At 37.5% G+C, this 21960-nt stretch overlaps 1 protein-coding gene across 1 annotated transcript in view; it reads left to right on the forward strand.

Annotated features, from left to right (window-relative positions):
* Positions 1 to 21960, forward strand: part of ABCA13 (ATP binding cassette subfamily A member 13) — a 446769-nt gene that overhangs the window by 371812 nt on the left and 52997 nt on the right. Inside the window, exon 56 of the mRNA XM_063086601.1 lies at positions 9978 to 10125. Within this exon, the coding sequence (XP_062942671.1) occupies positions 9978 to 10125 (148 nt within the window). The remainder of the gene's footprint in view (positions 1 to 9977; positions 10126 to 21960) is intronic.

Raw genomic sequence — 21960 nt, forward strand, 5'->3', positions numbered from 1 at the left:
AGCTGAGCTGGGAGAGAGTGAGTGCTGAGCTGTCAGGTGTCAGAGTAGCCAGTTAAAGCAACAGATGAAAAATGAGAGTTAAGCCTTTAACCACATGTTGTGACAGTATAAGCCAGAGTCTCAGCTGGAGACAGAACCGAGTCCCCCTTGTTCCTTTCTCCCGCATGGAATGGTGCATTGGTTGATGGTCAGGTAGATCTACATAAACGTGGGGATCATCTTACTTTTGAGGAGCCCTGAGCAAAAGTTTCCTGTAGTTTTATGATCCCAGGAATCCTGGGGGAAGGAGTCAGTGGAGAGCCAGGAGTGGAAAAGTACTGGGCACTAAGTCAGAGAAGAGAAATGTGTCTTTAAGGTTCTTCCTCCTTCCACCCCCACAAGGAGGTCTCAGCAGACGTATTGGATGGAGGAAGACCTCTGATGAAGGCTTCAGATAAAGATCATGTAGAATGAAGTCACCAGGCCAGGAGCACAAGCATGTGTAAGAGCGTGGCTGGCCAGGGGGCCTGAGTCCTTGACTGCAACCCCCAGCAGAGACTGCAATGTGCTGGCTGTGCACAGGTCTAGAGGAGGAGGGCAGCTTCCTGTGCAGTCTGCCAGGTAAAGCCTTTGCAATTGCCTGTAAGTCAGGCCTGAATAGTCGTGCACAACAGGGTTTTAACTGGGAGTTAGAATCCTCAGATACCACTCCTCCTTTGTGTAATTATTTCACTGTATGGTACAGCTTGCGTTTTTTTGTTGTTGTTGTTGACTGCTTGTTTTTGTCTGTTTATATATATATTTTTCTGCATGGCCCCACATTCCTTTTTATAATGTGGAGTGTTTGTAACCTGTGTTTAGCTTCTCTGATTTCCTCTACAAACATAACTCTATATAATGCTTAATTTTTTACTTATTTACAGGGACTGTATGAACTCATCAGTATAAACAACAGCAAAATTAGTATGTCCTTAATTCCACACATTACCCACCCCCTTCTTTTTGAAATAGATTTTCTCCTTTCATCCTTTTACCCCTAGCATTTTGTTTTGTTTTGTTTTGTTTTTGAAAAAGCAGCATGGCTTAGATTTAGGACTGAAATTTGGCCTGACAGGAGAGGTTCCAGATGCAACATGTTTCTCAGAACTTTACTAGAATATTGACATAGAACAGTACAACTGTCATGTATGTGCCTGAATCCCACCTTCTATAAATTTGTAAAATAATAGCAACTTGAATTTTCCAAGTTTTTTTTTTTGAGGAACAATACATTACAATCTTTGAAAGATCCTGAAAACTTTAAAGAATGCTTTAAAATGGAAGCATTATCATCTTATAGCTAGTGTTTATAGCCCACTTATTAACAATTAAAAAATGAAGCTATCTTGCTGACAACATTATTTTCAACTTATTATTTTTTATGGTAGTGATTCTTAGTTAGATTTTGACATATAGTAGAGTAAAATAACCTGTGCTTTTCATGTTGGATTTTTTTTTAAATCCCCCTTTCAGAAAATAAGCCTAGTGAGTTTCCACCCTTGCTTAAATATTCAAAATATTAAGTAGGTAGATAAAAGTTGTGCTAACAATCTGTCAATTTCTTGTAAATGTCATAGTTTTTACTATTTCTTTATATGGAAATTCCTTATATAACTAAGAAAAAAGTTAAAGATATCCAACATTAGAGTAGTTTGAACTATTAGTGTTCAAAAACTCTTCCTGATATTTGTTATAGAAATGTTGCAGTGGGTTACTGAGAACTCGCAGGGAGAAGCAGGAAACACCGAGGCTTAAAACAGGAAACAGGGTTTATTGATATGCAGGCATTAGCTCAGTGGACTCCAGTCCAAGGCTGAGCCCTGAATGCAGCAGGGCTGTTATTTTTATATCATAGTATTTTCGGGTTTCTGTAACAGGGCAAGAGAAGTCATCTTATGATCTTACGTGGTTACGACTCTGTCTCAGGGTGGAAAATTACAAAAGAGAAGAAGAAGCAGGGTGTGTTAACCACAGTGTAAAACAAGGCCTGGCTGCAGCTGCAGATGGGTCTGTATGACATCCAGGTGAGGGTCTTGGTTACAGCATAGAGGGGCACAACTGGGCAAACATGAGTGCCTAATGGCCACAGCTGGGCAGGACAAAGCTGGGTAAGTACCAGTGCCTCAGAATTAATAACGCATTTAAAATAATTTGAATCTACATTTGAAAAATAGCACAAATATATGCAAGATATATCATATAATTATCATATGAATTAGTGACACTCATATTTATTATCCAGATCCTGTAAAACTTAACAATGACTTTGATTTACCTCTAACACCGACCTTGAGGAAGAGTTGTATTTGGTAAAGAGTGCTGAGAAGCTGTGTAATGTTTTCTGTATAGTTTCTAAAAGTGGACCTGTATGTGTCACAAATGGAGTCAGATCACATGAGAGAAAAATCAAATGAAAGGGCTGATGACAGTGTTACAAGTGATAAGCGGAAGCCACCATTTATTTTTTAAAAAGAAGTCTTTGGTGTATTAACTTAGTCTCTTCCTTGAATAAGTTATTAGACAGGAAGATTGGCAATGGCTATGAACAAAACATATATGTAATTTAATAAGCCATCGTGTTGCCAGAAACTCAAAACATTTTCTTGGTGGGCAAGAATGAAAAATCTTCGCAGTATGAAAATATAATTGCATGTAATTTTACTATTTTGAAAAGACATGACTGAATTAGATTTGTGGCTTCTCCCTCATTCAGGAGGAAAATAAATAAAAATCATTGCTTATGTATCTCCTAAAAGAATGACTGTGTTCTCTTATGTTGCAAGTGTACTTCTGTTTAAATACTAGTCTGAAGTGCCTGAGAGAACTCCACTTGGATTAGATGGTTAAATAGGTGGTGTGGGTATGTTGCTGTGTGTGTGTGTGTGTGTGTTTAGACCTGGAGAATGAACTTATTCTAGCTTTCAAAGAGGAAAGTGAAAACATCTTCCTGACCCATATTTGAAAAACAAAGTACTATGAAAGCATCATATCCTTTTTCAAACCATGTCAAGTTATTATAAATAGTGCTCTCCTGAAGCTGTTATTGTATTCCAGGTCTCGGTTTTGATGTTGGGCTCAGGGATTTCTCCTGACACATGGCTGATGTTCAAGAGTCAATAAGACCAGGAGACAGTGGCATTCATGTGAACACACATGAACAATCCAGTTATTAGGATCCAGTCACCTGATGATAGTGAACTGGTGATAGTGATTGTGAACTGGGAACTGGGGCCTACTGCTACGATGAAGTTTGGACAGTGACAACAAAAGATCAAGCAGTTTGAATGCAAATGGATATAAAATACTGTCTGGAAAGCAAATCAAATTAGAACCATTAAACAGTTGTTTTTTTTTTTTAAATTTCATTGACTTACTTTGGCAGTTGACACAGTACTGATAATAAAAAGGAAATTAAATGTCTTAAGTGAGAAAAAAGGTTCTTGGTCTGGCAAATACCCCCTCAGAGTGCTGCAGATATTTTATTTACTTTCCAGAGTTTCTGGACCTATTATATCATTAAATAAAGAGAAAGAAAAGATAGTCTACATGCATCATGATAAAAGCCACTTGAAATTCATTTTTATGTCAGATCCAGGACTGAAAAATGTCTTGCCTTTCCAAGTGAGGCTGAAGCATAAAGCATACAGAATGTTATGACCTTCACTATCAGGTTGAGATAACTGAAATGCAAGTGTGTGGAAACTGTAAAATAGACGCTAGTGTTTTGTAATAACAAATATGATTGACCAGTGATTTTGGTGAAGGAGCTGTTGGTTAGCATCATTTAGAGATAGAAGATTTATGTCAATGAGCTCATCTTCTTCTAGGTCAGTGAGAATGAACTCTGGTTTAGATGTTAAACTCTTGCCTTACTCCAGAGCCTCATTATCACATGACCTCCTTTTATATGCACATCTGCACAAGGCTATGCCCACTTAGTGTCTTTATCTGGATTATAATAAAACACCATTCAAAATGGGTCCTGTTCACTTAAACTTTGAGTTGTTGGGTTAATCTTCCCAGACCCTTATTTTCCCCAAAATTTAGATACAGAAGTTTAGCTATTCAGAGAGCGGCTGGTATCTAAGGTAATGAAATAGAGCAAGTGAAACCACTTAGTACGATTTGACTTCACATGTCTTTACTGCTGTTCGAGTACCTGGCTTTGCTGTGGTTCAGTAGACTCTAGATCCTCTGTGCAAACATTCTACACAACTACCTACAATGACAGACATTAATTAATATAAAAGCCATACAACTGAGAGATATTCTGCGTGCAAGATTTCAACAAGGAGGTGATTTCCACTAACTACATAGCAAATGCAAACATTTTAATTGCACAGCAAACAGAAGAAATCCTGTTCTGAAAGTGGAACAAAAAGCTCTTCATTTCACTCTATTGTAAAATCATGCCCTTAAAATATATAACTCCTGTATAATTAGAAATTAGGCAGCCATTACTGCATTGGATGATGGGTTGTTTTGAAGGCAGGAAGACCTTTTCCGTTATTGAATCCCTGCATCCCCAGACTGTCATTATTCACCTGTTCCAAAGTTCAAAGATACCAACCAGAAAGAACAAATATGGGCTGTGGGTAGTGCAGAGGGAGGAAGCGACCTGGGGTCACTGAACAGTACAAAGGATATATGAATATATATTCCACATTTTTAAATGGTTTAGGATTTTTTAAATATATAGTTCATATTTTTTAATAATTAAAATTTGTGTTATGTGATTTATCAATTAAGATGCTAGAGATTAACAACAATTTTAAAATTGAGGTATATCCTATTATAAGCATATGGGTTGATAAATTTTTATAGTGTTAGCATACATATAACTATTATTAGGAAATAAACCATTGCCGGGACCCCAAAAAACCCGCTTCATAACTGCTTGCAAACCAAAGATAAACACTGTTTTGACTTTTATCACCATAGATTAGTTTTGCTTGTTTGCGAATTTTATGTAAATGTATTATATAGTGTGTACTCTTTGGTGAGTAGTTTCTTTCCCACAGTATCATGTTAGTGAGAACATACATGTTGTTTCATGTCAGAATAGTTTCATTTTCATTTGTATTCACAGGTATTTGCTATGAACATTTCCTGCTGCACATATGAATAACATTGCTTCCATGGAGCATGTGTATGTTCAGCTTTTGTAAATACTGACAGTGTTTTAATTAATTGAGATATAATTCACATACCATAAAATTTACTATTTTAAGTATAACAATTCAGTAGTTTTTAAAATATTTGGAAAGTTGTGCAATGATTTTTCACTATCTGATTTCAGAACATTTTCATCACCTTGAAAAGAAACTCTACGAATTAGCAGTCATTCCCCATTGTTTCCCCCTCTCCCAGCCTTTGGCAATCATTAATCTACTTTCTGTCTCTATGAATTTTCCTGTTCTTTAAATTTCGTGTAAGCGAAATTATACAATAAAATCCCTTTTGTCTTCGGTTTTTTTAAAACTGTTTTATTGTGAAAGGCTGTTGAGTTTTGTCAAATGCTTTTTCTGTGTTTATTGAGATATTGTGTGAGTTTAGTCCTTTATTCCATTAATGTAGTGTATGCTAATTGACTGATTTTCATTTATTAAACTAACCCTAAATTCCTGAGGTAAATGCAGTTAGTCATGGTGTCTAATTCTGTTTATATGAGGCTTGGTTCAATTTGCTTGTATTTTCTTGAAAATTTATGTATCTCTATTTCCAAGAAATATGTTCATGAATTTCTTTTCTGTGTAGTTTTTCTTTCCTTGGTATGTCTTTGGTTTTGATATCAGGGTAATACTAGCCTCATAGAATTAGTTTAGAAGTGTTGTTTCCTCTAATGTTTTCTGAAACAGTCTGTGAAGGGTGGATGTTAATTCATCTTCAAGCATGTGGTAGAACTCATCAGTGAAACCATCTGGTCCTGCGCTTTTATTTGTGGGCATTTGTTTTTCTTTTTGTTTGTTTATGTTATTACTAACTCAATCTCTTTACAAAATTGTTATAGATCTGTTTAGATCTTCTCTTTCTCACTTGGTCACTTTCAGTACTTGTGTCTTTCTAGGAATTTGTCCATTTTTTCGGGGGCACCTAATTTGATGATATATAAATGTGTATACGGTTCCGTAATACACTTTTCTATTTCTTTAAGGTTGGTAGAAATGCTTTATTTCTGATTTTAATAATTTAAACCTTCTCCCATTTTTTCTTGATCAATAGCTAAAAGTTTGTGAATTTTGTTGATCTTTTCACTTTTGATTCTGATTATTTTGTCTGTTGTTTCTTTCCCATCTTATTTATTTTTACTCTAATCCTTATGATTTCTTCTGCCTGCTTTAGGTTTAGCTCGCTTTACATTAGGAACTACTGTTCCTATATAGATAGGAGATACTATTAAGAAAACTAAATTTCCAGTAGATCTTAAATCCAGTTTTCTGGTGTATTTGTCACATACACAAGCAGAATTAAAAGTGCGGAATATTGGGCCGAGCCCCGTGGCGCACTCGGTAGAGTGCTGCACTGGGAGCGCGGCGACGCTCCTGCCGCGGGTTCAGATCCTATATAAGAATGACCTGTGCACTCACTGGCTGAGTGCCGGTCACGAAAAAACGACAAAAAAAAAAAAAAAAAAAAAGTGCGGAATATTAAATTAGTGATACCAGGGAAAAACTTGAAAAATTGTCCCTGGGTGTAGATGAAAACCCACTGAATTGATATGTGAGGAAATGGTAGATAATATAGAGAATGGGGGTGTATTTCAATTCTATAGCTCTTTCTGGGGGGCAGGGATGTGGAACATGAAGAAATGAAAGAAAAACTCTAGTGAAAAGGTTACAGAGTTTTCTGTACAACATTTAAAGAGCTTGCAAGTTGTCACTTCCATCCTCACAACAAGAAAATACCAGAAAAACTGAAAATGACCAAGTCTTCTGAACTCCATCAGAGGATTGACGTCAGAGCAAGCTGCTGCCCCAGAGCTGGGGAGAAAGTCGGGGAATACAGAGGTCACAGCTTACTGGTAGCAGGGACCTAAGAGCAGAAGACCCCAGATGGAACCAGCATCAGTACAAACACTTCAACTGTAATGAAAAATTGATGTAGGCTCAGTGTGGACTAACTTGAGAGTTAAAAGCACCCAGGGGACCTCCCAATCTTAGGGTGGGTCTTACCTCCAGAAATCCTACATAGAGAGTATTACTACAGAAATCCTACATGGTTCTCACTGTGGAAACTGCAGAAAATCCCTTTATGCTTCCAGAAATGGATATAGAAAAGTCATCTATGGAAATAAGCCAAGAACTTTCTGTACTTAAAAGTGCCTTCCCTTTGGGGAAACTGACTGAGGTGTTAGTTTCTAGAAGATTAAGACCTTATCACAGGGCTATGGAATTCTTCTTGTCAACCAACATTTTACCACATTTGTGGAGCTACTTTATAACAAGGATCTGTAACTAACTATGAGAGCTACAAGCCTCAGACCCTTTTAAAGATGGATTCCCTAGGCAAGTCTATAGACAACTATGGAGATCAAAACAAGGACACTAGAGGAAATTGTCGAATATGACACCACAGCTGCAGTCACCAGTAAACACAGCCTAACTCCCAGCCATATAAACATCAAACTTCACACTTAATACCTATTTATCTAAGTTTTTTTTTACCCAATACATCATGTTTGGCTTCCAACAAGAATTAAAAGGCATGCTAAATTACACAAAAGTCTGGAAGGACAAAGCAAACTTCAGAAGCAGACTCAGATATGGCAGAAATTTCATAATTATCACACAGGGAATTAAAAATAACTAGAATTAATATGCTAATGGTTCTAATTGAAAAAGTTTAACATCCAAGAAAAGTAATGTAAGCAAAGGAACGGATACTCTAAGAATCCAAATGAAATGCTAGAAAACAAAAACACTGTATCAGAAATGAAGAATGTCCTGGTGGACTTGTTGGTAGACTGGACACAGCTGAGAGAAAAATTAGTGAGCTTGAAGATATGTCACTAGAAACTTCCAAAACTAAAGAAGGAAGAGAAAAAAGACTAAGAAAGATAAAGCAGAACATCAAAGAAATATAGGAAAATTACCAAAGGCATAACGTATGAGTAATGGTAGTACGAGAAAGAGAAAGAGAGATGGGACAGAAAAAATATTGAAATAATAATGACTGACAAGTTTCCAAAATTAGGAGACTCTGAAGTACAGATCCAAGAAGCTCAGAGAATGCTAATCGGGATAAATGCCAAAAATTCCACACGTAGGTTTATCATATTTAAACTGCAGAAAATCAAAGACAAAGAAAAAATCTTGAAGAAGCCAGAGGGGAAAAACCACCTGACCTACAGAGAAACAAAGATAAGAGTCACCGTGTTTTTTTCTTTAGAAATGATGGAAACAAGAAGAGTCCTGTGAGATATTTAAAGGGTTGAAAGAAAAGAACTGCCAACCTGTATCCAGTGAAATTATCCTTGAAAAGTGAAGGAGAAATAAAATCTTTCTCAGTCACGCAAAAATTGGGGGAATTTGTTATCAGTAGATCTGCTTTGTAAGGAATGTTATAAGAAATTCTTCAGAAAGAAGGGAAATGATATAGGTCAGAAAATCAGATCTACATAAAGAAAGAAAGAATGTTGGAGACAATAAGTGAAGGTAAAATAAAATTGTTTATATTTGTTACTGTTAGTTACAGGTAACAGTTTGTTCAAAATAATAATGTCAAGAGCGTATTCAGTGATTATAGCTGATGCCTAAATAAAAGGAATATCAACAATGTTTAAGTAATAGGAGGAAGGAATTAGGAATAGGTATATTAATTTCAGAGAGAAGAGGTTTCAGAACAAGGAAAATTATCAGTGATAAAGTGGGGCATTACATGATACAGGAGTCAGTTCTTCAAAAAGACATAGCAATCCTTAACATGTATGTCCCTAACAACAGAACATCAAAATACATGAGGCAGAACTTACAGAAGTGAAAGAAGAAATAGATGAATCCACTATTGTAGCTGAAGACTTTAACAACCCTCTATCAGAAAATGGGCAGGTCCAGCAGGCAAAAAGTCTGTGAGTCCTATTTGAATTTAACAGAACCATCAATCAGGGGGAGCTACAGACTGAATAGTTTTTCCCCCTTTCCCAGCTTCATGCGCTGAAGCTTTAACCCCTAATGTGATGCTATTTGGACACAGGACCTTTGGGAGGTGACTAGGTTTAGATGAAATCATGAGTGTGGGGCCCCCATGATGGGATTAGTATCCTTACGAGAAGAGGAAGAGAGACCATAGCCATCTCTCTCTCAAGCATGTGAGGATACAGCAAGAAGGTCGCCATCTGCAAAGCAGGAAGAAGGCTCTTAGTAGACACCTAATCTGCCAGTGCCTCGATCTTGGACTTCCCAGCCTCCAGAATTGTGAGGAACAAATGTCTTGTTGTTTAAGCCAGCCAGTCTATGGTATTTTGTTATAGTAGCTCAAACTGACAAAGACAACTGAATATAATTAACCTTTATGGGATACTTTATCCAATGACAACAGAAATCACATTGTTCTCATACTCACATGGAACATTCACCAAGATAGACCACGTTCTGAGCCATAAAACATAACACATTTAAAAGAATAGGAATTATCCAAAGTATGCTCTCAACTATTTTCCTATATATCTGCAGTGAATAATTGGAATTTGAAATTAAAAGCACACCATCATTTACATTTTCCTGCATCTGCTGTTTCTCAATTGCATTTAGCTCATAATAATCTATATGCTAAAGAGGCATATTTTGGGGTGGCATATTCTGGTCCCTTTCAGTTCTCATTAATTGATTTTTTTATGTGAAATGAATTAATTGTATTAAACAAACAGCAGTGGGCTTCTTATTGATGAGTTACATTTAAGAACTGGGTTGATGCTCGTTTGGGAAGCCTGCTGTTCTCAGCCTGTACTACTTCTCTCGCAGAGATGTGGATCTATCTTCTGCTGGCATGGCAGGTGTTCTCATTGGCTACTGTCCGCAGCAGGACGCCCTGGATGAGCTTCTGACTGGGTGGGAACATCTCCATTATTACTGCAGCCTGCGTGGGATTCCAAAGCAGTGCATCCCTGAGGTAAGTGTCCCTGGGGTTTTCCAGAGAAAGAGACCCGCTGAGGAATGCTTGGTGAACACTTCCAGCACCAATGCAAGTCTGTCACCCTATGACCAAAAAGAACCATAGCATCAGATAAACTTACCTGAAAGATATTTTCCAATATGATTTTACTGAAAAAAAGTTGAAAATATGTACATTGTATTTATTTTATATATTTAAAATGTATCTGTGTAAGGATAGCATGTGGTAGGAGTTAAAGCATAAATAACATAATTTGTAACTTTGTATCCATTGCTTTTTTCTCCCTCTAAATACCTTTTGCATTAACTAGACTACTTACTTGTATTAAGGAACAAATATTATAAATTCCATATCCCTAGGGCTTACAGAGGAGTGGGAACAGAGTATATGTGGAATTTGGGGGGTTATTGGAATAAATGACTTCCTGGTGAGTGGGCTGACAGTTCCCTGCCTGGGGGTTCTTTCTGGGTGTCCTCAGGGGAATGAAGAAGAGGCAGAAATGGCAGGACCCCCACCCCTCAATGTCTGTGAGAGGAGGGAGAGGCAGGTGGAACAGAGAGAGCAAGAGGCAGCTGCCATTTCTCCTGTTGCACCCAGTAGTCAGTGAAGCAGAGCAGACAGCCTTGACTGACACCTCAGAGGACATTGCAGATACAGAGCCCCAGGAATGCCAGTTACTTAAGGCACATTTTTACCTTTTCTGTACCATCTGGTGGAGAGTCTGGGGAGCTCCTTGGATTTCTGTATTTTGGGCTAGGAGCAAAAATAAGCAGCTTATGTGGTGCATTTTCAGTTATGTCATGCAGGAGATGGAACATCACAGGACCCAGAGGGGACAAAACTAATAGTCGTTGTCTTCACTGGTCCATGAAAATTCATTCTCTGTGCTGTTGCGGTAATGCTTCAGCCTTTCTTTCTTCTGTATGCTCTGTAACTCTAAGTGAAACCAGAACAGAATCTATCCACATCATTGCAGGGACCTTGGCCGCCTTACCCATCTCTGATCTTAGTAAAGCAGAGATAACTGACCATCCCACTGGAGACCTGCTCATGGCAGTTAAACAGCTATTGGAATCCAGGACTAATTATTGGCTCAGTCTTTAATAAAGTGTTCATCTCTGGCAGCTCTCCCTTGTTAGTTTTTGATTAAAGAGTTGGATGCTTGGCAAAACTCAAAGCTGGCCCCTTTGTTGTCCAGGGAAAATGTGCCTGTGAAAATATACTTGTTAATATAGTAAGACCTGGTGCTTCCTGTGCTCAAATTGCCTCTGACTCTCAGCTGTCTTACAACCTTGTTCTTCTGAACTGCTCCACTGAGAAAAGGTATTTTAACAGTTACCGTTCAGGAACTGGCTTGATTTTTTTGATAAAACTGGAGCTGATATTGCAGACAGTATTGCTACTTGTTTGTTCAAAAGTTTCTAATATGTCAGAACACTTTTCCACCTATTCCTAAAGGAGTTAGCTCCCTTTCTGGTAAATTTCTATAAGTTTTGGGAATATTTAAAATATAGAACAGATATATCCATTCTGTGGTGCTTATCACAAGGTGACCAGAAGGGACTATTATAAAATAACAGAAAACAATCATTTGTAGCTAATATTTCAATATTTATTCTAAGTATTTCACATCAACCATATGAAATAGATAAGATGCTTATATGTAACTTACCCAAGTCCCATGGCTAATATGTGGCAGAGTTTTGTTTTGAAACCAGATAAACCTGCTCCAGAATACATGTTCTTGATTAAGGCACTACCATGACTCTTAGTATATTCAGATTGCAAATTGTGTGAGATGGAATTCCTAGTGCCATTAACAACTCAGCCTTATTTTTTATGCCCCTGGAGTGGCCAAAGAAGTGGACACTGTGGAGTTACTGCATGGCTCCTCTAACATGGAGCTCCTAGTATTGGTTTACTTTCCATTGGGCTAGAGTTGAGCCCGACACGTGGGCCTGAAATCCAGGCCTCCAGGATTTGTAGATAGGGAATGTGTTTTTTCCCGGTTTATCTGTTGCTCATGTTGTTTCTTTGCTCCAGGCTTCCATCTCTCCTTTTCTTTTTCTTACTGAAAAATAATTGATTAAATGTATTTGTGGGGTACAGAGTTGAGTATCAATACCTGTCTATAATGTGTGATGATCAAATCAGGATAATTAGCATATTCACCATTACAAAACGGAATCATTCCTTGTGTCCATTAACCAATTCTTGCTAGCCTCCCTCTACCTCTCCCTTTGCCACCTCTAGTAACCACAGCTCTGTTCTCTCTTTCTGAAAGTTCAACACGTTATTTTTATTCCTTCCTTCCTTCCGTCCTTCCTTCCTTCCTTCCTTCCTTCCTTCCTTCCTTTCTTCCTTTTCTTCCTTTTCTTCCTTTTCTTCCTTCCGCTCCCACTTATGTGTGAGGGCATGCAGTATTTCTCTTTCTGTGCCTGGCTTGTTTCACCTAACATAATTATCTGCAAGCTCATCAATGTACCTGTGAATTGCAGAATTTCTTTCTTTTTTATGTCTGAATAGTATTCAATTGTGTATATATACCACATTTTGCTTTTCCACTTGTCTGTTTATGAACATTTATGTTGACTCCATATCTGGGCTATTGTAAATAGAACTGTGATAAACATGAGAGTGCAGGTATTCCTTAATGTGATGATATCCGTTCCTTTGGGTATAAACCCAGTAGTGGGATTGCTGGACCATATGGTAGGTCTGTCTATAACTGTTTGAGAAATCTCCATACTGTTTTTCCTAATGGCTTTACAGTCCCACAAACAGTGCAGGAGGGGGTCCCCTTTCTCTACATCCTCGCAAGCATTTGTTATTCCCTGTCTTTTTGATAATAGCCAGTCTGACTGGTGCACGATGACATGTAAATGTGGTTTTGATTTGCATTTTCCTGATGTTTAGTGATATTGAGAATTTTTTCATATACTTGTTGGCCATTTATATACCTTCTTTTGAGAAATGTCTATTCAGCTCCTTTGCCAAACTTTTAATTGGGTTATTTGGCTTTTTACTGTTAAGTTGTTTGAGTTCCTTGTATATTATGAATATTAATCCCCTGTTGGATGTATAGTGTGCAAATATTTTCTCCCATTATGTAGGTTGTCTTTTTACTCTGTTGATTGTTTCCTTTGCTGAGCAGAAGCTTTTTAGTTTCAAATCATCCCATTTGTTTATTTTCTGTTTTGTTGTTCATGTTTTTGAGGTCTTATTCATAAAGTTATTTTGCCCACTCCTACATCCTGAACTGTTTCCTCTGTGTTTTCTTTTAGTAGTTTTATAGTTTCTGGTCTTATATTTAAGTCTTTAATCCATTTTAAGTTGATTTTGGTATATGGAGAGTGGTACAGGTCTAGTTTCATTTTTCTACATGTGGATATCCCATTTTCTCAGCACCATATGTTGAAGAGGTTGTCCTTTTCCCAATGTAGGTTCTTGGAACCTTTGTCAAAAATCAGCTAGCTGTAGCTATGTAGGTTGATTTCTTGGTTCTCTATTCTATTCCATTGCACCATGTGTCTGTTTTTATACCAGTACCATGCTGTTTTGGTTAGTACACCTTTGTAGTATAATTTGAAGTCAGGTCATATAATGCCTCCTGTTCTTTCTTTCTTTCTTTCTTTCTTTCTTTCTTTCTTTCTTTCTTTCTTTCTTTCTTTCTTTCTTTCTTTCTTTCTTTCTTTCTTTTTCTTTCTTTCTTTCTTTCTTTCTTTCTTTCTTTCTTTCTTTCTTTCTTTCTTTCTTTCTTTTTTTCTTTCTTTCTTTCTTTCTTTCTATCTATCTATCTATCTATCTATCTATCTATCTATCTATCTATCTATCTATCTATTTATTTATTTATTTAGCTCAGTATTACTTTGGCTGTTTGAGGTTTCCTGTTGTTCCATATGAATGTTAGGATAGTCTTTACTATTTCTGCAAATAATGTCATTGGTATTTTGATGAGGATTGCATTGAATCTATACATAGCTTTGGGTAGTATGGACATTTTCACAATGTTAATTCTTCCAACCCAAGAGCATGGGATGTCTTTCCATCTTCTGGTGTCCTCTTTATTTTCTTTCATCAGTGTTTTGTAGTTCACATTGTGGAGATCTTTCACCTCCTTGATTAAATTTATTCCTAGGTATTTTATTCTTTTGGTTGCCATTATAAATGGGCTTGCTTTCTTGATTTCTATTCCTACTAGTTCGTTATTGGAGTATAAAAATGCTACTGATTTTTGTGTGTTGATTTTGTACCCTGCATCTTTATTGAATTCATTTATCATCTCTAGAACTTTTTTGGTAGAATTTATACATTTTTCTGTGTATAGGACCATGTCATCTGCAAACAGGGACAGTTTGACTTCATCTTTTCCAGTTTGGATGCCCCTTATTTCTTTCTCTTGCCTGATTGCTCTGGCTAGTATTTCCAATACTGTGTTAAAGAGGAGTGATAAGAGTGGGCATCCTTGTTTTTTTCCTATTCTTAATGGAAAATCTTTCAACTATTCTCCATTTGAGATGATGTTGGTGGAAGGTTTGTCATAAATGGCTTTTATTATATTTAGATACTTTCCTTCTATACCTAATTTGTTGAGAGTCTTTATTGTGAAGGGATGTTGAATTTTGTCAAATGCTTTTTCTGAATCTATTGAGACATCATATGGTTTTTGTACTGGATTTTGTTGATGGGGTGTATCACATTTATTGACTTGCATATGTTGAACTATCCTTGCATCCCAGGGATGAACCCCACTTGATCATGGTGTATAATATTGTTGGTAAGTTGTTTTATTCTCTTTGCTAGTATTTTGTTGAGGATTTTTGCGTCTATGTTCATAAAGAATTTTGACCTTTAGTTTTTTGTTATTGTTGTAGTTGCTGTATCTTTGTCTGGTTTTGGTATTGGAGTGATGCTGGCCTTATTTGGAGGAATAAGTTTGGATGAATGGCCTGTCTTTTAATTTTCTTGAATAGTTTAAAAAGGGTTGGTATTAATTGTTCTTTAAAGATTTGGTAGAATTCAGCAGTGAAGCCATCCAGTCCTGGCCTCTTTGTTTGGAGACTGCTGAATACTGCTTCAATCTCATTGCTCATTATTGGTCTGTTCATGTTTTCTATTTATTCTTGGTTCAGTCTTGGCAGTTTGTATGTGTCCTGAAATTTATCCATTTCCTTCATATTTTCAAATTTACGGCATATAGTTGCTCATAATAGTCTCTAATGATTCTCTGTATTTCCATGGTATTGGTTGTAGTGTCTCCTTTTTCATTTCTGATTTTTGTTATTTGGGTGTCCTTTCTTCTTTTTTTTAGTTAGTCTGGCCAATTTCTTGTCTGTTTTGTTTATCTTCTCACAAACCAACTTTTTGTTTCATTGGGTTTTTTGTGTGTATGTTTCATATTTTTGGTCCCTATTTCATTTAGTTCTGCTGTGATCCTAATTATTTCTTTTCATCTCCTAGTTTTGGTATTGGACTTTTCTTAATTTTCTAGTTCTTGGAGATGTAATATTTGGTTGTTTATTTGAAGATGGAATGTCTTTTTCCATCCCTCCATTATTTATCTTTGTCTTTATTGATGACATGAGTTCCTTGCAGGCAGAATATAGTTGGTTCTAGTTTTCTTATCCATTCATCTAGTCTATATCTTTTAAGTGGGAAATTTGATCCATTTACATTCAGAGTTGTTATTAAAAGGTATTGCCTTATTCCTGCCATTTTATCAATTTATTTATGGTTCTTTTAACTTTCCCTTGTTCCTTTCTTTTCCTTTTATTGTTTATCTTTGCTGTTTGGTGGGTTTTTTGTAGTGATTGGATACATTTTCTTTCTCTTTCTCATTTATATATCTGTTCTGCTAGAGGGTTTATTTGATCTCATGTATTTATGGTGACATCTAACTCTCTTTTGATTCCAGATGTAGAACTCCCTTGAGGATTTGTTTATAGGCTGGTCTTGTGGTGATGAATTCCCACAGTTTTTGTTTGTCTGGCAAAGATACTATTTCTTTTCCGTTTCTGAAGGAAAGCATTTCTGGATAAATATTCTTGGTTGGCAGATTTTTCTTTTAGTACTTTGAATATGTCCTCACACAATCTCCTGGCCTGTGGGGTTTCTGTTGAGAAGTCTGCTGTTAGCCTGATGGAGATTGCCTAACAGGTGATTTGATGCTTTTCTCTTCCTGTTTTTAGAATTCTTTGTCTTTGTCTTTTGATAATTTGACTATAATGTGTCTCAGGGAGGTCTTTTTTGGGTTGAATCTTGGGATCTTTGAGCTTCTTCGATATGTAAGACTGTATCTCTCATAATAGGAAGTTTTCAATGCCTTTGAAAATAAGGTTTCAAGGCCTTTTGCTTTCTCTTCACCTTCTAATACACCCATAATATGGATGTTTATATGCTTAAGGTTCTTAGAAAGGTCCCACAGGTTTTCTTTATTTCTAAAAATCTTTTTTTTTTTTTTTTTTAGTCCAACTGTGCTAATTCAAAAAGCCTGTTTTCTAGTTCAGGCATTCATTCTTCTGCTTGTTTTAGCCTGCTGCTTATGTTCTCAGTTGTATTTTTTATTTTGTTGAATGAATTCTTCAGTTCTGCATTTCTGCTTGAAATTTTTTATTGTTTCTTTCTCTTTGTTAAATTTCTCATACATGTCCTGGATTTTCTTTATGACTTCATTGTTATTTATGTCTACTTCTTCATCCACAATTTTGATTTTCCTTAGTATTGCCCTTTGGGATTCCTCTTCAGATGATTTGTTGATTTCCTGCTGTTTGGAGTCTGGTTGAAGAATTTTTGTATTCTTTGTGGGGAGTCACATTTCCCTGTTGTTTTCATGGTTCTGGTATCTCTGCACTGATGTCTGGGCATCTAGTGGTATAGTTGCTTATTTTAATTATAGGAGTGGTTTTTGAATGGAGAGACTTTTTCCTGCAGAAGTTTTCTGATAGAAGTTTCCTATATCGACTGTTGATATAGAAAACTTCTTCAGGAAAGAGTCTCTCCTTTCAAAAACCACTCCTAGAATTGGGCATTTTGAGTTTGGATCTGGGTAAGTATGGTAGTGCAGCCTTTGTGTGACTTCTTCAACTGTATTCAATCTTGCAGTTGTTTGTGACTTTGTGGTCTAGCTGGTGGGGCCCATGGCACTTTCTCATTGGGGTGGATTTCTTGTTAGGGTGGGTGATATGCTGTCAGTGAGTGAGCAGGTGTACACTTTTGCAGTCGGTACTGATAGCTCTGTAGAAGGCCACTGGATCAGCTGATGAGTCCGGAGAAGGCCTGCATGGATGCCATGGGACCCAGGAGCTCTTTAGAGCTGTGGAGGGCTATGGCAAGAGGAAGGACCACCATTGTGCTGGCTGTCTGCATGGGCACCCTGTGGACTCGGTGGGTACATGGATTGTGCAGGGGTGGTGCACATAGATGTGGGGAATAATTGCTTGCTGCTGGCTTCCCCACCTAGCTGGTCTGCCTCCCTGCCCTGAGGGGGAGGAGAGGGAATGTTTCATGGGCTCAGATGCTGGGGTCTCAGTGCCTCTGTCTGGCCTAGGCTCCAGGCAGCCAGGGATATGGTCCTGCAGTCACCCTTATAAATGTGTGCACAGTCATAGAGGGAGGTGGGACTACTACTGGGCTGGCTGTGGGCTGGTGAAGGTATTTGTGGGTTTGACAGGTCCACATGGTTGTGGTCCTACCAGTGCCCATGCAAACATCTGGAGGGCTGTGGGAGGAGCCAGAGTTACCACCAGAATAGCTGTGGGCCAGTGCAGGCATGTTCAGCAGGTTTGGCAGGTCTGCAGGCCATGCAGAACAGGCTGAAAATGTAAGGATCTACCATATCTTCATGGTTTTTCTGCTTTTAACTGGTATCCCTACTTACTTGGGAGAGGAGGGGATGTCCCATAGGTTGTGATGCTGCAGACTCAGTCTTTCTGTCTGTCCTGTGCTCCAGGAAGCCTGGGCCGTGATCCTGCTGGTGCATGTGTGAATACAGTAGAATGCAGGCAAGGATTCCAGACAAGGGGAGTCAATGTCATTGGGTGCACTTCTGCTGTGGGTTTGGCTCCAAGATGGCTGCATCTCACCTGCTCAGGGCAGGAGGGTTTTTTTTCTCTTCTTTGGCTTCCACTATGAGACTATGCAGCTACACTAACTCCCAGCTACTCTCCAAGTGGGCACGGGTCCCAAATAGACTGGGAGATGGTCTTGTGGTGGGGTCACTGGTGTTTGTGGCAGTAGTGGACATAACTGGGGTCTTTTCCAACTTACTTCTCTCCACCTGATTCTCAGCTGGTCCCTGTGATGAGGCAGAGGCTGGATGCCCTGCCATGCTCTCTGTGGTGCCATTCTGTCTTCCACGCTTCCGTTCATCACTCTCCTGGTACTCTACAGTATATTTTATCAGTTGTTCCTGTTAAAATATATTTGTTTCTCTGTTGTTTTGGTCTCTTTTTGTGGAAGGGGAGCCTAGCCCCAACCCTCTCTAGTTGGCCATTTTGGGGAAAACAAAACAAAACAAACTGCCAGTTTTCTTCAGTGTCCTGTGGGCAGCCACCACTGTGTCCTCTGTGATTCCAGAGGGAAAACCTCTTGTGCTTGCTGGGAGGGTCCTTCCCAGCCCAGCCCCACAGCCCATTTCCTCCGTCCCTCAGATCCTCACAGCTCATGCTTTGTGCCGAGCTTCACCGAGCTCCAGGGACCACAGTCCACCTGTCCTCCAGCTTTATGGTTGCTTCTGTGTAGTCATGTCACTCACTCCCCCAGCCCTCCAGGCGTTCTGTTAGGTAAGGAAAACATGCCTCTTCATTCAGCTTGAATTCAGGTTCGTCAGGCTGACGTACGGATTCCTACTTTCCACATCATTCATACTAAACGGTTTTGTGCACTGTATGTATTTGAGCTTGAATTCAATCAGCTGTTGTCAAAAGACAAAATTACAGCAAATTTAGTTTAAAGGTCTTAATTGGCTTTTATTTGTAATTCTAGAATCAGGCAACACCTCATTTTATGAAACTGAATGAGTGTTCCAATGAACTGAGCAGTTGGCTGGTTTTATAGACAGAAAAGGGCTTGCAAATGAAGAAACAGAAAAAAAAAAGTGGATTGGTAGTTTCAAAGTTACTTTTCTTGTAAATATTAAAGCACATCATCATGCCTGCTAAACTGACCTTTTCGGGAATTTGGCTATTATCTCTCTCTCTCCTGATTTCTCAGAAGTTCAGATAAACAACTTATATCTGGTTTGTTGGTGTGTTACTCTGGCATGAGTGACTCCATTGTGGTCTGGTCTGTTGGACATAGTACAGGAATTCAGTCCAAACCAATGGCATCTGATAAATTTTATTTAACACTGGCGAAAAATTTTACATCAAATTATAACCAAATGATTCAGGAGAAACAGGCTTTAAAGTCTGGGATGCTAGAAAAAATGTTTAAGAGAAGTCAATGATAGTAAATAATAGCAGGCTAATGTCATACCCAAACAGCCAAACAACACTGTTAATTGGTATGAGAACTGGTGAATTCTGCATTTTAATTTTCGGTGATATAGAAGAGGTAGGGCCCTTAGCCATCTTATTTTTGTTAATACATGCAAATATCGACCAGAAAAAACAACCTGCTGTGTCTTGCTTTCCATCATTTTCTCTATAGACAGGGATATTATCTTGAAGTTTTCTTCAATTCACAGTTGATTTTGCTAGAAGGTGTTAGAAGTTATAAAATAGGAGGAATAGGGCCCAGGAGGTTATTGTCAGAGGGAGGGTCAGAAAAAAAGGCATTCCCATCTGAAATCCTTCTCTCCTTTTTCCTACTTAAGTATTAATTTTGATCTTTAATCTCATTGAAATTTTTGATGTGGCCATTATGTGTGCTAATTGAAAACGTTGGCTTTGGAATACAGAGGTGTATGTGTGAATCTTTGGGCAATTTATTTGGGGTTCAGTGATATTTATAGAAGACCTACTATGTGCCAAACATGATTAATCTCTGGCGATATAAAAAAGAGTGAATCCCAATCTCTTGTCTTATGTATGGTACAATTTCTATAGCTGTATGGGAGAAAAATACCGAATAGCAGAGTGAGATTCTGTTAACTTCTGACATTCTGGGGTTTGGGCAGTATTTTGGCAGCCACGATTGCTGAGGCATTTTGTTTGACATTATTTTGACAGTGGTGTTGAGTACAGAAAAGACTGCAACAAAATACTTACTGTTAGGCCATTTTCAGTTACTTCCTGAAAACATGACATTCAGAAACATTAGGTCAAACTGATACATTTGTTTCTGTATATTCTGGAATCTTTCCCATGGTTAACCAATCCAGGATTTGCAGGCTGCAACATTTAACCTTTTGTGATACTTGAAAAACATGATAAATGTTTCCTGGTTTCATAAAAATAAGCAATAATAGTTTGGCAAATTTATTCAAAACTTTTATCATTCTAAGGAATATTTCTTTGGAGCCAGATGCTTTTATTATTGTTTTTTATTTCATTTGTCTGTTTATCATTTTTCATTATGATAATCTTTGAATAAAACGGATGAGAGTAAAATAAAAATTTCTTACTAATATATGCTCACAAACATTGTTTGCATTCTTTTTTTTTGTAATTTTTATGTGTGTAAAATTATCAAAAATCTAATTTTCCAAATTTGTCATTTTGCCAGACTGACTGCTATTAACATTTGCTTTTTCCTAAAGATAAAGCTTTCTAACAGTTTATCATGCTCTGAGGTTTTTTTCTCTTTTATGGGGACATGAGCCTCCTCTTTCAGGAAGCCTCCCTGGTTACCTTTCTTCACCTCTCATGTTACTGTTCATCCAGGATTGGTCATATTGTTTTTTGGTAGTTCCTCTTTAAGGAAAATTTAGATGAATATGCGTTAATACCTTCCATCTTTCTAATTCCTACAAATACATCGTATTTCTTAAATCATACAGCACTTCTAGTAACATTTGTGTTTGTTTGCTTGTTTTAAATAAAGTGTTTTGTTTAAATATTTCTTATTTAAATGCATTTTTTATTCAGCTTATGTTAATTTAAATACTTGGATTGAGTGGAGCTGGGGAAAAGGATGGTTCATATTAAACAATCTGGAGTAAGCAACTTTACTGTTTTCAATAAGGACAAACTATTGGCCATGAGATGATTTTCATTGGCAGTTGCAGAAGACTCAAATTCCATCCTCATGAATCTTTCAGGCCTTAAAGTGTGCATTTCCTTAACTCACACTATTTGACCACAAGGCCAATCCTTGAGCCTCTTAGTTCATTTTAAAAATTATTTTGAGGCTGTACAAGTAAAGCAATAGGGCAATTTATGCTAGAAGTTTTTATTGGGTGGCATAAGTATTATTTTAATATTTTTGGAGGTTCTTAACGTATGATTATCTTCATTATTATCATTACTGTTGTCATAATCCCACTGTTACGCATTAATCAAAAAAGTATATGCATTTATTTAAAGCTATATTTTATTTAGTTATTTAGGACACAATTATTAACCCATCTTCATTGTCATATAGAGTTTTTCCCTCTTCTCCTAAGTTTGAATTAAGATATGATCTTGGCCAGCCTGGTTGGATGAAGATATCTAACAAATGAATCTACATGAACACTACTATGGTCACATGAGGCAAATAAAACTGTTTGAAAAATTTTAAATTATGCAGAGTTGGAAACAAAGAAATGGCTTAATTTGGGCTCCAGGAGGATCCCACCCACTATAGGAGACAGAACTGGAACAGACAAAACACAGAATGGTACAAATTAAAATGGGGGGGGGTACTAAGTAGAGTGTTGCACGGACACAGAAGAAGGGACAATTATTTCTG

Source organism: Cynocephalus volans, chromosome 2, assembly GCF_027409185.1.
Source record: "Cynocephalus volans isolate mCynVol1 chromosome 2, mCynVol1.pri, whole genome shotgun sequence".
NCBI lineage: Eukaryota > Metazoa > Chordata > Mammalia > Dermoptera > Cynocephalidae > Cynocephalus > Cynocephalus volans.